This window comes from Ambystoma mexicanum, chromosome 1q, assembly GCF_040938575.1.
Source record: "Ambystoma mexicanum isolate Mex_15411 chromosome 1q, UKY_AmexF1_1, whole genome shotgun sequence".
NCBI classification, from domain to species: domain Eukaryota; kingdom Metazoa; phylum Chordata; class Amphibia; order Caudata; family Ambystomatidae; genus Ambystoma; species Ambystoma mexicanum.
Genome location: NC_090922.1, coordinates 1,001,667,932 through 1,001,683,216, shown reverse-complemented (window position 1 = coordinate 1,001,683,216; position 15,285 = coordinate 1,001,667,932). Strand labels below are relative to the sequence as shown.

The 15,285-nt window shown below is 43.7% G+C and overlaps 1 protein-coding gene across 1 annotated transcript in view; it reads left to right on the top strand.

Annotated features, from left to right (window-relative positions):
- The window catches only part of AK5 (adenylate kinase 5), a 3,278,219-nt gene that overhangs the window by 2,058,680 nt on the left and 1,204,254 nt on the right, over window positions 1-15,285 (top strand). Inside the window, exon 8 of the mRNA XM_069641673.1 lies at window positions 6,060-6,136. Coding sequence (XP_069497774.1) covers window positions 6,060-6,136 — 77 coding nt within the window. The remainder of the gene's footprint in view (window positions 1-6,059; window positions 6,137-15,285) is intronic.

Below are 15,285 nucleotides of genomic sequence, written 5' to 3'. Positions count from 1 at the left end.
TGTCCAAGGGATGTTATCTCTAATATCACATCACCACATGTCGCCTCTGCAAACGGATGAAGAATCCTTACAAAACTTGATACTTTACTGTACTGAATTAAGATCAGCAAGAGGAAAGTTGCTATAGCCAACATTAATGCTGGCATGTGATCTAAATCCGGACTTGTGGTGGTCAGCTCTGTACGACAACCCGAACCAAAAATCTACAAGAGCTCTTGGAATGTTCCTCCAGGCAATGTTAATCAGACTAGAAAAGAACTAACCGACTCCACAATAAAAGCGAAAGGACTCTCTTTCGGTGGAGACTGCCTGACGTGATGTTTGTGTCAAAGACTAAGCCAAACCATGGAGGACAAAAATTGAAACACACGGACCATAATGACACAGGAATAAAAGGAACGACTGTGTCGATGGTTTGGCTACTGCAAGTGAGACACAAAAACATTTTTCATTTAAAGCAAAAGTTTGTATTTATTTACGCTAAATGCTTAATAAAAAAAAATATATATATATATCACATCATTGACCACTGCTCTGAGTGGTCTGTGTCCCACAGTGCAAGTCGCAGGCCCTCCTGTATGTTTGGGTGCCCAGGATCGTACTGATGGTGGGAGGGTTCAAATTCAGCAAAAAACATAATTGAGCCATCTGTTATTGATCTTTGGGCAGCTTGGAATCAAGAGCTGGTTGTGCAGGCATGATTATGAATGTATCCTCTTGCCCATGGATCTTCTGTATGTACTTCCATTGTCATGTTATCTCTGTGCGTGGCACTAGCCCAGAGGATATCGCCTTTTGGATTTGGATGAAAGAATGTCAGATTCAGGTGCAGTACTGCTTGGAGAAGAAATATTGAATATGATCCTGAAGGCAAGTTCCTGAAGGCTCACACCAGAGAGAATACAACCCACTAAGGAAGAAAGGCCCAACTCGATCTTGTAAGGATAACAAGTTTTAATCTCATACACTGATGAGCGCAACAGCAAAGAACTCTGCTGCCAAGAACGTTCTGCTGAAAAGTAGTACAAGCAGAATCTCAAAAAGAAAAACATTGTCATTGATGACACAACATATACGGTAGAAACTTGCGCAGCTGGTTGGTATGCACTGATACATGATGCGCCTGCTCCATAAGAGATGCCAGGTCATTGGTTCCAGCCCAGTCCGTCCGTCTTCCATCACATGGGTGCTGCGGTTATCATCTTCCTCTCACATCAAAGTTCAAAGAACAAATTAACTATACTCCTAGCACAATGATACTTTATCACTGTACAGTGCACCTGGCAGGCCTTAAGGCAGGCACAAAGGATGTGCTGAGGTACTCTAACCTTCACACACAGATTTCACTTACTCCCTTCCGCACCATCCGGCTACAAGGTCTCCACCGTTGTTTTGAACTATAATGTATCCCTCCAATCACCTTGCAATACAAATCATATGATTGTCACTCAACGACGTGCACTGTGCATCCTCTTTGAATATTTCAGGACTTGTTACTTTGGGGTTGGTGGTCAAAGGGAACCAGGTGCATGGAATTCCGGGATTTTAAGGTTTAGTCAGTTATATGGGCTATAACTCGTGGTTGCCTGGGGATGGGCCAGGTCATGCTTTGGCCAGTGTGAGATAACATGCACACCAGGCACCGGTCTGAGATCACGGCCTTGTAGGGCACATTCCTCTTGAGTAAAAACACATCTTTGCAACACTGTTAGAACAATAAATAGGCATTGTGGTGGTTGTGGGTGTGGGCTGTCCTCATGGAAGCTTGGGCATGGCTCGAGATTTCCCTCGTCTTGCAATTCGGCCTAGTGCATGGAATGCTGCATTCGCCGTGCAAGCCTTGTCTTTTAACTATGATTACTAAAATCTACGCAAAATAGCAATGCTGCTCGTGCCCTGAGCTACACTACGCGGGTTGATTGTTTTTGATTATATTGAAGTGGGGTCCATTATACTGGGAGGTAGTACTTTCACCATCCCCCCTCCCCTGTGCCCTATCATAGTGCTTGGAATGCATCTTGCCTCACTCTAAAGCGCTTAGGGTGTGGGGCCGGGCTGTGGCCTTTCCAACAATCCTTACATTCGAAGTGTTGTCATCACAATATGCTGCTCTTTGCACTATAGGGAACACATACTACTTTCCTAGTTTTTGGAAAGCGATTGGGTATCTCACACAGCACTCAACTATGACGCATACAAAGGTTTCAATTGCCTAATTTCATTGTTGGTAACTTGGGGCTAATGGGCTTAAAGCACCTAATATGACATTATACTAATAGATTGATTCGTTCTGCACATTCACACCTTGAACATTATTCCCTGGTGCGCCATACCTCAAATTTCAGGTCCTTCTAGAATTCATTCTGTGCCTTATCTCTAGTCTCTGCCTTTGGAACTCTTATGAACTTTCATTTTGGAATTCAGTTTTGTCCCACATTATTTTTGCTTTTTGATACAGTGTGTTACACCTCTCAGTTTGAACTAGAACCATCATTGCCTGACCTGATCTTCTGATGTTGTTTTTTGATCTTCCGATTTTGATATTGGACTGAAACCTATTATGTAATTAGTTCAGTAGAATGTACTTGTTTTGGCCTCTGCATTGTCTTTGTACTTTCTTCTGCCTGCCTAGCATCTATCACTCAATTCCTGGTGGCAACTTCAGAATCATTCTCATCTTGATCGTGGGTTATCTTTTCTCACTGCTTCAGGTTATTCATTCTTAGCTGCAATTGATTCTCTGCGATTTGATAACATTGCATTTGTCTAACCTCCGGCTACGTCCAGTCCTTCTAGGTACTTGGGTTTTCTTCAAGGTTCTAATTCCATAAGTTAGTCTGTCTCTTGTCTGTGATCCATTAGCCCCACATGCCATATCAGTCTTCAGAAATCATTATCATCTACTTCTGTTCTTCATTTGCCAACCACTAATATCAGTTGTCTTCCAAAATGTCACACACCTTAGAGGTGTTAGTTGCAGAGCAGGTGCTATCACTACTTGTCATGGATTTTGAATACCTTCATTTAAAAAAAAGTTATGTACACACCGGTTTTTACACTGTTAGAAGGTTGTCACAGCTTACAAAGAGAGTGCTTGTCACATATTTCTTTTTTCCTAAGGAGATTTTTTCTGTCACTTAGGCATTCTACCCAAAATGCATAATCACCAATGAGGCTCTCAAGGTGGGTGTGTGTGCACTGCCACTGATGCCCTGCTGGAAAATACCTTGTGAAGATTAAACGCTTCCCCATCTGTGTCATCAGATAAGGTTTCCTCTTCCTCTGCTCTGTCTACCAGCAGGATGTGCAGAGGAGCAGAGGGTGGTCATGCAAAGTATCTTCACCAAGATGCCAGAGTTGGTTGCTACAGCAGCCATCTAGCTTAGGAGGGTTCTCAGTGGGGGTTGAGGTTGTATTCTTCCTTCTTTGTTTTTGCTCTGTTTGTGTCTGATTCTTTTATGTCAATGCACAGAGCAGGATAAGGAAGTGCTAAATGTGTGGGGGACTTTGAGGGGTGAGCCCCGGTACTTATTTTGGAGCACCAGCAGTTGTCTCAGACACAGTTTGAATTATGATGTATTTGAATTATGATATATTACGATTTCTCACCCTTGCACGATGGACAGAGGAGGAAACAATATATGTGGGCACTTGGAAATGAGACACTTCTCTGCCGTACAAGGGTACATTCACCACAGTCTGCACACACAAAACGCACATGGCCAGCTGAATTTCCTCTCTACAGAAGCCAACAGTTGACATATTGTATACAACCTAATAGCCCACAAACATCTGGCCCCAGAAGGTGACATTACTACAACATATCAAAACCTCTCCAAGAGCCTTGGCAAGCTGCGTGACTGCAAAGTGAGACAGCACATCGACCAGAAAGTCAAGCCATTTGCCCAGCATTACAGAGGCATCCTGATAAATATTCAAAAACAGGTGGAGGAAGAATTAAGGAGTCTATTAGACCTCCATATCATAGAGCCTGCAGTGGGACCCACCCCATGGGTCTCCCTGATCATTCCCAAGAAATCGGCAGAAGGTTCCATCTGCCTGTGCGTAGACATGCGCCATCCAGCGTGAACGTCATCAAGCCCAGAGAATAACGGACATGATCCACCTCCTCAATGGGGCAACCGTGTTCTCGAAGATTGACCTCAACAAGGGCTACCATCACCTGGGGCTAGCCCGGAAGTCCAGGTACATCACCTCATTTGTGACTCACATGAGGCTATTCTGCTACACGCGCCTCCACTTTGGCATATCTTTGGCAGCAGATTTTTTCCAGGAGGAGATCCACCAGTTGATCAAACACATCCCAGGATGTCTGAACTACAGTGACGACATCCTGGTATTTGGCAAATCTACCCAAGAGCACAATGAAAATCTCCTCTAAGTGTGCATGGCCCTAGAGGCGGCTAATGTCACGCTCAATAAGGACAAGTGTGAGTTTGGAAAGCGACCCTCAAATTATTTGGCCACATATTTTTTGGACCAAAGCATGCAGCCGGACCCAGAAAAGGTCAAAGCACTACAGGGATCTCCCTGCCCAACGGATGTGTCGGACCTCACGTCATTCCTGGGGCTCGCGAGTTACTGCTTGCGTTATCTGGAAAATTTCACGACAGTGTGTGCGCCCGCTCAGAGAATTGACCAAGACCGGACAAGACTTTATCTGGACTGAGGAATGCAAGGCTGCTTTCACAGAAATCCATGCCCGCATTGCCTCGGCCTTGGACATGACATACTTTAGCTCAGCCAATGATACCAAAGTGACCATGGAACCCAGCCTGGCAGGACTGGGTGTGATATTGGCACAATACAACCCAAGAACCCTGCACATTAACGCATACACATGCAAGCCGCAGTTGATCAGCCACAGAACAGAAATATTTGCAGGTGGAAAAGGAAATCCAAGTGGTCGTCTAGGCCAGCGAACACTTCCATCTATTTCTTTTCGGAAAGGCATTTACGGTGGTCACCGACCACCAAGCTCTCCTCACCATCTTCAGCAACCCTCAAGCTAGAATGCCTCCAAGAAAGAAATATGGGGTCTTCCTATTCAGGACTATACATTGTCCATCCATCACAGACCAGGCAAGGACAAGAACCCAGCCGTCTACCTCTGCAGTCATCCCACAGAGCCATCCCTTCGGGGACACTACATTGCAGATGCATACTTTCAGTATGTCATCCATTAATTGATTGCCAGACCCCCTTCCCACAGCCCAAAACTGCTAAGGGCGAGTCGCCCTGTGCAGGAAAAGACTAAACCCATAAGACTCATTGATGGGCTAACGCCTGACCAAGTATTTAAAAAGGAGGAAGGTTGTCATGTTGTTACAGTTTAGGTTATGTTCTGTCCACATCTTTATGTGGAAGGCAGGGTTAGGGAAAAGGTGGGACTAGGAGAGAGGGAAGTGACAAGGCTTTGGGGGAAGAAGTCAGTATTGATAACAAAGGAGTTGAGACCGGTGATACCGTGTGGGCCTCCTCATTTGCTGCGCTGCGTGTGAATGCTGACACGGCTACAAGCCGTGTGAGTGGAAGCCCAGCTACTCCTAGTTTGTTATGCGAGAATCAGCAAGTTCAGAAACCGATTCCAGGAATGGCCCATTTGAAAGAGACATTTTCCTGAACATGCAGTGTACACCGCTTTAAATAAAACATATCTTTTTTTCATTCTTTTCAGTGCCTAAGCACACTGTGAGAATGTGAGAATGTTTGTCCAGGCTCCTGCTATCACGCACTTGTAGAAATGTGGTTTGTTTAAACAATGGATTAAACTAATGAGCCCCCTGTGTTTTGCTTCTTTGTCTCGCGCTGCACAGATTTTCATTCCGACTTCCATGCGATTCCAATTAGGTATTCTTTGAAACACGTAAAATAAAACTCTTTGAACATTCGAATATATAACTCTAAAGAGATATGCCAGGAAAGCAGATGGTTATGATGGAAAAAGTAATAAAGAATGAAAATTGTAAGCTTGACCATTATATTCTGGGTGACGTGCCAGTGAACATTTCTAAATTTAATTTCCATTGTTTTTTTAGGGCCAAGTGAACTTGACCTCAGCCTCATTCTGGATTCAGGAGACACTGTGGATGCTGAATCCGACTTTGAAGATGAGGTAATAAAAAGTGTTCTTCTGCCTTTTACCAATTCCAATATTTGTTTTACCTTTTTCAGTATTAAAGTAGCTCAATGTCTGTATAACAGTATAGGTATCTTCTAGATCTGTAAAATGCTGTAAGAATGTATATATTGTTTTGCTTCAATCTGTTAAATGTGTATGATATTGTGATGCAGGTCAGGGCTGGTAAAGATTTTACATATTTGTCATGTAGGCTTACATGCAATTAGAGTTGAATCGATCACTTAAACATCTTTGTATGGAATGCTCAGTTACAGAAAATGTAAGGAAACGGTTGTTCAAAGGTTTTGTACATATTATTAGCACATGTAAACCGTTATTGACCTTCTCTCAGCCAATCAGAATGTTTAGCGTGCACTCAACAACTGCAGGTAGTCACTGTGTTCTGAACATTCTGTCTTCAGAATCAGACAGGGAACGAACAGTGAAATTTCAAGGCAACATTGTGTTCCAACTAAACATTTTTTTTCTGGCAGGGCAGTTTATTTTGCTGCAACATACTATTTAAAACATGAAAGAGAAAACCATTAGAAAATGCTTTCTCTTTCTCAAACAGAAACCATTTTCTTTTACATGATGCCTAACGCATGCTCATCGTAATCCTCTTCCAGTTCAACCAAGTTGCAATTAGAATGACAACCGTGTTATTTAAAGAAAAACTACATGTATGTTTAGTTCATTCACTCTTAAAGCACCATTCTTTATTTCACCAAGAAAACTCCCAAACATGTTTTGCTACTGCCACCAGTGCTAGTAGCCTTATAGACCTGAGGATGGATTTATACCACTTGGGATAGTGACCCTTGCCCATTTTATGGCCCTCGGCTTCACCTCAGGCCATAATCTGGTGGCAGATTATTCCACGATAAACGTTGGTCTCGCTTGTGGTAGATTATTTCATATTGTTTGCGTAATGTGCTTACTTTTATCGCGAGCATTTGGTATGTGCATCCTGTCACAAATCCAAGTGACATCAAAACGAGCCAGACATGAAATTCTAAGCAAAGGTTTATTATGAATGTTTGCAATTTTGGGACAGAAATGAACAAGACAAAGAAAACGGTTCAAATAGAACAGCAGGTTTTCTCCTTAAGATGTATAATTTCTCGCTGTACGTCCTTAAACTCTTCCTGGGTGAGGATGCTCCGTTCAGTCTCTCAGAGTCTTGTGGTTTTTGAGTGTCCCCTTCACTTCTTTCTTGTTTCCTAAGTCTGTTGGCTCTGGGTTGTCTGTTTTTCGCCCTCACTTGGGGAGGCCCTTTCCTCTGGTTTCGGAGGTCCATGTGCACACATGCTGGACCTTGCCAGTGCAGACGTTTTTGATGGGGAAACGTTTGGCAAAAACCCTGTGCTTCCACCACAGGGATGCTATTATCAACATATCTGTAATCTCTGCTGTAACTTTCTAGCCACCTCTATGTCATAGGGTGTCATAGGGTGCTGGCTCTGTCACCTGAAGTCCTGCCCTCATCTACCCCTTTTACATTGTACGAAGGTCTTGGGCATGAGGGGGAACTCTCCTTTACTCCATGCCTTCTCCTGTCTCTCCTCCTCTTCCTCCTTGATGCCCAACCAATACACTTGGACCTTCACCCATCCTAACTCCACCCATACATGATCTAGGAGTGACATTACCCCTCCCAATGTCCTTCCTCTTGAAAGTTTCTTTTCACCCTCTCCTCACTTTCACCTCCAACCTCCCTCTGGGCAATTTTCCCACCTTCTTCCGCAAACCCTTTTGTAATCCATAATGATCCTTTCAACCCCTGTCCCCTTGATATGTCCACTGTACCCATCCTCAGCATTCCCTTGCCTTCCTTCTTATTACTTCTACCAATCACCTCTCTGATGTTTCTCTTGACTATGGTGCTCATTACGGGGTTGCTGGTAAAGTCTGATGGTAGGGGGTGGGTTACTGGCATCCCCGTAACACCCTTACCACCGCCTGATATCCTGGTGCCATCGGGATATCACAAGCAGCGGCAGTAATGGTAATCCCCATTTCCATGGAGTCTTATAGGACTCCATGGAAATGTGTTCACTGAAGCACCAGCACTGTCGCTAACTGGTGACTACCGTGCTTCAGTGACAACCATGCCGGTAGCGGCCTGAAAAACCAGCAATGTTGTAGTAGGGCTTTCCGGAATGGGTGCCGGTACGTTGCTACTGGCACCCTTATTTCCAGACCGCCATACATTTAATGAGGGCATATGTCTCCAAAACTCGTCCTTTGCCCCCCTTCTACTCTACACTACCCTCCTCCTTAGTGTTCCATACAACCACCTTCTTACTCTCCTCTGCCTTTATTACTTTTCTTTGCTTATTATTTGATGTTTTGTTGTTACCTCTCTGATGATTCTCTCCATATGTTCAACTTTCTCTCTCCCTTCAGTTTCCACTTTAATCACCTCAGTATTATTTCTGCCACCTTCTGCATTAGCTCTTGCTGCTACCTCTGCTGTTGTTTTTTAATCTCCTTTCTCTGTCGTTTCTCAGCCTTTATTCTCCACTTTTTCTAAGCCTCCAACCTCAGCCTCTCTTCAACCTTCACAGTCAGCCACTCCCCAACTTCCACTTTCTGCCTCTCCTCACCCTTTTCCCTGTGCCACTACTCAGCCTCCTCACACCAGTTTCAGCACTCATTGTGTCTCTCATCAACAGCTTACATCCATCCTGCTACAAAACTCCCCACATATTTTATTAGGCCTTTGCCCCACCCTCCGGGCCACTCTACGTGGGAGCGATCACACCTTTTTATAGTAGGTTACTATGATGTTGGGATTAGAGTAGCAAGTCTCTATGATTCCCACCACCTGCCATGAATGATGGATCACTGTGGTGTACACCAATGTGACACATGATTTTTGAGTTCATCTACCATCTTGTAATCTATATGCATGGTCTCAACGTAGCTGGGCAGTCTCCCTTCACAAGGCTTCTACCCGGAAGATAGACTCACTATTTGTGAAGCTGGCACATGCATATTGACGTTACGTAATGAAGTATGTCTCTTGCTTGTTCTCCATTTGACCGGTTGTCCAAACAACATATCATTAGCAAATCTTGCATTGCAAGAATGATGTGACTCACACTTGCGGGAACCCCTTACAGAGGCAGATTAACTCATGGTAGGCCTCCAGTGGCTGGTCACTGTCACGGTCCTGGGGCAACGTGGGATGGTCTAGGAAGCCCTTTACTTTTTCTCGGCCCATCACCAAGTTAATGCTGCCCAGCCCCTGTGACCAACCCATCCATTACACCCAGGCATAAGTAGGGGCTTTAGTCATAATCTGCATAGGCAAATGCATGCATGTGTGGGGGTTATCCCTAGGGGGGCTCTATCTATGTGTAATAACTGCATTATAACTGTTGAATATCACTTGGCTTTGTCAAGCAGACTATGAGGAGTATGCAGGGAACAGTACTAAGAAGGAAATGTATCTTGGGCATAGAACCAAACTCACAGAGCACAATACATCATATGTGTTCTTTGTTCTGTTCTCTATTTCTTGCAGTGTGCGTAGACATTGATGATATAATGTGTGATGCCATCTGTGATGTCAGAGATGCTATCTTTTCTGATGGCAATCTGTGATTTAGTGTTGTTATAAGCCGTGTTTTGCACAAGAACAAAAGCTGCCCTTTTTTCACTGAGTTTCATAGTTTTCTATTAGATAAAGCTAACCATATCATGCCTACAGCAAACATCATTCACTTAATTTGTGTCTTTTCAATGATATATCCATAGACTCTTATAGTGCCCACTTGACATGGCTTGAAGCAATTTCCAATTGTCACTTTGCACAGTACATGGCCTTTGTCTATGCCCTGGGTACCTACATACCAAGCACAGCTACAGACTCAGGGACCCTCCAAGAACCCCAATGTTCCCATTGTACATTACCTACAGATATGCCCAATGGCCACTTTTCCCAACACAGTCCTCTGCCTGGTTCTAGGGACCGGGCAGTGGATGACTCAAGGGGTCAGGTGCCACCTGGAGCCAGAAGATGTTGGGTCCAAAAGCAGTATGCAGAGGATCCCATGGTCACCTTGGTTTGGTCTCATCATGTGGCAGGGGACCATCGCAGGGGACCATCATCGCTCCACGCTACAGGATATTGCTGGGGGCTTTGACCATCAACAATACACAAGCCAGTTTGGGTTGGCTAGTTCTGAAAGCCTTGCCCCCCCCGAAGTCTGCAAGTCTGCAGTAAGAGCATGTATGGCAGTGGTAACACCCAAAGTTCTCTCTAAGCATGCCCAACATCAGAATACTGGTGTCCGTTTTATTCAACCACCGTTAGTAGCTGGACCAATATTTTTTCAAGTAATCTGCAATGGAAGGGACGTCAATTCATAACTTTAAAGGGATAGGCACTAAACAAGGGAGTCCCAAATATACAAAGTTGCAGCTTGTGCTTGCAATGCCAAGATGTTGTGAACCAGGACCATACATCAGGTACTGGTTAACCAGCTGTAGGATCATCTAATGCAGCCATGTCGATATCTTCTTACAATGGCTCAAATATTCATGGCATATTGGGTCTGCTCGTGTGATTACAAAACCCAGGACACTACTTCTATGTGAAAATGTGAAGTGCAGGAAATGGGGCAAGATAGAGTGCAATCCTTATTTAAAGCCATGCCAGAACCCGCTGGAATACTGTTTGTTGCGCAAAATGCCTCTAGCCTGCAGTCTTCTTGGGGGGAAAGGTGGGATCAACAAACAAGAAAAAATAATACATCAGTTTTGTAGTCCTCAGTTTGCAGTAATAGCTCCTCAGAGTGATGAATGAGAAACCGCTTCTTGCACCCATAGAGAAGGTTATGGCTACACCACTCCCTTGCAAACCAGCCAGGAAAACTCTTAAGTCAACGTAGGGAATTGCTAATTTGCCCTATCTTATTTATTATATTTCCAAATCATCTGGAACAACCATTCAACAATTGGATGTGCAGAGCTAGGGCCAGGATGTGCACTTGCTCAGATTTGCTGACCAGGTTGCTCTGAATACTCGATTCGGGGTTTTGTGCTACTACTGTGGAGAAAAATATCTTCTAATAAACGAGAATAACATACAAATAATTATAATCAACAGGTTAATGTGGCCTAGGGGAAGTTTTGTCATGTGTTTTAGCAGTGGTAGTTGTATCTTATTTTGACTTCCTAGGAATTTGCTTTACTAAATACTTGAAGTGGTGGGGGGCTAAATGACGTAGGATTACATTCAGTCAATCTGCAGGTGCAGGGTGCTAAATCTACATAATGCTTTTGGGAGATATTTGCTCTTTTTACAGCTACATATGGCACAGAGAGATTGAGCTATCTTTGGTAAATGTGTTTGCAAAGAAAACTGAATTGTCTGACCTTTGAGTGACGAACAAAACCTAACAAAATATGTTTTAAAATGACAAGGCTGATGAATTAAAATGAACATTCCATGAATTCCTAAGTATGGGTTTGCATATTAAACTATCCTTGCCTGCATCTATCTGTTGATTCACTGACTCTTGGCGAGAAGTGCTACCTCATTACCAGTTTAGCAGAATTTCCTCTGGTAATTCTGCCAAACTCCTGTACAATGTGTGGTGAAATAGAAGTAGGAGTCGGACTCTGGGACATCATGTTTAAGGATTTTTATTATCTTCACTTACAATTAGTCTGATCTCTTGGCCAACTTTCACAGTTTTAAGGAAAAGATATTCTTGTCAAAATGAATCAAAACAAAGTCCCAAATCCTATACTAGCCTACCACATTTATAGCAAAACTAGCACACATAAATCTAAAGGGTTTAACAACTAAAAGACGCTTGACTGTTGCTTCTGTTCAAGGTTATTATTTCAGTCTCTTTCTCTTGACACCACATTTTCCATTTCTTTACCCCACTGCATAGTGTTTCTTTCCGCTCCAGGGCTTCACACACTCTTTCACTCCACTCAGGGCATTTCTTTCTTATTTCTCTCTGTCATCCCTGTTCCAGGGTGTCTTCACTCTCTACCCTCTTCTGGGGTCTCTTGATTTTTCTTCCCTTCACTAAGGGTATTCTCACTCTCACTCCCTTTCTCAGGGTGTTTCACTCTCTTAGATTAGCTTCACTCAGGCTTATCTATTCTCACCACTTGTCCTCCAGGAGTAGTCAGGCTGCCCCTAGTCCCTTCTTCACTGGGATTCTTGCCTGGCCCTGTGTGGAGGAAGTTAGGGCTTTCGAGCTCCTGCCCACGCCATCCGCATACTGCTCATCATCCAGCATGCCTTCATCTACAACTAAGGAGTGCCACTGTGATGGGTCTGAATCCAATGATTTCAAAAGCCCTGCCAGCCTAAATGTGAAATTCCATGGTCTGACTTCTGAGACATGCTCCACAACATGATTATGGTAAGGTGTGTCTTGTTGGGCAGCTTGCCAACCGCATCCCTGATTGCTGCATTATATCCAAAAGCCACTTAAAAATGACCAACCTGCACTCTAAGCGTTTTGCCCAAGCTCTACACAGGCCCGATGTCCCGCCCCTGCCCTCTAGTGATTGGAGGTCTGTGTGTGAAAACATGGTGGGCCCTGGGAGCTGGGAGGCGATGCCACCCCCCTACAAAGGCCCACGATGTAGGCCTATGTCTGTGTTCCCTGTCTGGCCCTGTCAGGCTCCTGGAAGACTCCAGACGACTGCACCTACTCGCAACGGTATGTACTGTGCACTGGTTCTAAACGTGTCCTCTCCCTATTGTTGTCCTACTCACTATCCCACCTTCACTATTTCTCCCGGTGGCCTAACAGACCCCGCTCACGGGCCACCCCCTGAGATATCAATGTCATGCCATTAACATCTGCAACCGTTTGGGTCACCAAACCCTGCAGCACCTTGTTAAAGAGTCAATTTCTTAGGATAATCTCCTATTGGCAGCCTCCCTGGAAAGGAACCCATGATGTGAAAAAGACCTGAACGGATAACGAATAGCCAGGAATATGTTGTTTTAATCACCCATTTTATGGGCTGACAAAAAGAATATCTCACGGTATTTCTGCATCCATCATGATTTTATAAGGTGGCAAAAAATGTTATACGCCAATTTACGTAAAGGTCAAATACATCACTTGGTTTCCATTAGACATAAACAATTCCTGAAACACATGCTCATTTTCTGTCACAATAACCTCATTTAAGCTAATCATTGTGGCTAGGTGTTTTCCAGATTTTCTAAATCATAAGACGTGTTGCAACTTTAAAACTAGAAAATATCAGTTTTGAGAATGAGGCATTGACAAGATAGATAAGCTGTCTGGCTTTCTATTTGTTACCCTGCCTAACATCTTTTCTCTGATTTTATGTCGGCTTCATTTGTAAGCAACACCATTGAAAAATAATGTATTCTGCTTTTTGAACTGCTGAATCATTGCATATTGGCTTCTACCCAAGCACTCCCTTTCTGAGGTTGCACACTGCACTATATGTCTGCTAACAGCACTTTTGATTTTCCGTGAGAGTTAAAGCCTATAGCCATCGGTAATGCATGATGTGACATTAATTTCAGAAAAAATGGCTGCCTTTTGCTGACCTATATTCTGTATCAGAAATCTATATTCTGTGTTAATTATGTTGTCTGCAATGTAAGCATATCTTTGTTTATATGTTGTTCTAAATAAATGTGTGCACTGTCAACTATTTTCTAATGTACCTGCCTCCAATAAGGGCAGCCTGGTTGTCTCAATGGACAATGCTTCTGACTTATGTAATGTTTAGACAGGAAGGCATGTCACATGCCCTTGACTGACATTTTCACCTGTCTATCACCATCAGAGCAGGATCTACTCTTCTTCAACCTATTTTGACAATATGCGCTTATCTGCCCGTTCCACTTCTACCACCCATCACATGGTCAGACCCCTAACAACTAGCTCTTGTAACAAGCGTACTAGCTCTAGATTCAAAAACTCCTACAGTACACCACATGCAGGACCTGGCAACTTTTGATGCAACTGTGTGCATCCCCGCCTCGCTGTGGATAAATCCATCCAGCACCTGTCTGATACAATGGGCAGTGTACTAAACACCAGAGTTCAGGGTAATACCACTGAGGAACACCTAATGCCACCTCAAAACAAAGGCACACATCTATACTCCTGCACTGGCAAATACAACCACTACCTTGCTCAAATCATACCAACCTGTTCACTTACCAGCCGGACCTCTGTGAGCACCCCTGCTAGGAAATGTTACCATTCAAACATCAATGTACATCCACCCAAAATGTTGTCACCTGTATCCTATGTTAACAATGCTACTATTGTTGCTTTCTTGCCAACAATGCCTTCACCTGTATCCTATGTTAATGGTGTTTCTATTGATGTTTTTTTTGCCCAGAATGTTATCACCTGCATCCTGTTAACAATGCTACTATTGATGCTTTCTTGCCCAAAATACTATCAGCTGTATCCTATGTTAATAGTGCTACTACTGATGCTTTCTTGCCCAAAATACTGTCACATGTATCCTATGTTGATATTGCTCAACATGATGCTTTCTTGCCCAAAATGCTGTCACCTGTATCCGATGTTAATGGTGTTACTACTGATGCGTTCCTGCCCAAAATGCAGTCGCCAGTATCCTATGTTACTAGTGATACTATTCATGCTTTCTAGCCCAAAATGCCTTCATCTGTATCATTTGCTAACAGTGTTATATCTGATCCACCCGCCTATGACAAGTCATATGTCCCACAAACTCATACAATCACACCCGCTGCCCAGGACAACGTTAATTATGATGCCCCTGACTCTGACAATGTACTTGCTTTTCTGACACAATTGTATCTTATCTATCCCGCATGCTAGTAGAACCCCGAATCAGGAATACACTAACCCAACCTCCTTAAAAAGGAGCATGCTCACACCCTATCTGAGCAACACCATTGCAGGTACCCTCACCCTCGAATGGAAATGCGTGCATGCCAATGCACATGCTATTCTGCCAAAAGTGACCCCATTTATGCACCCTGCCAATGTAACTCCTAGAAAAGCCCACGCACATGTGATTGAAAATATGCCATCTTATTCACCCATTGCCTCCAACATTCTGACAATCTAACTGAGCCCAACACTGCCCATAGTGCCATTGCCCATGATGTA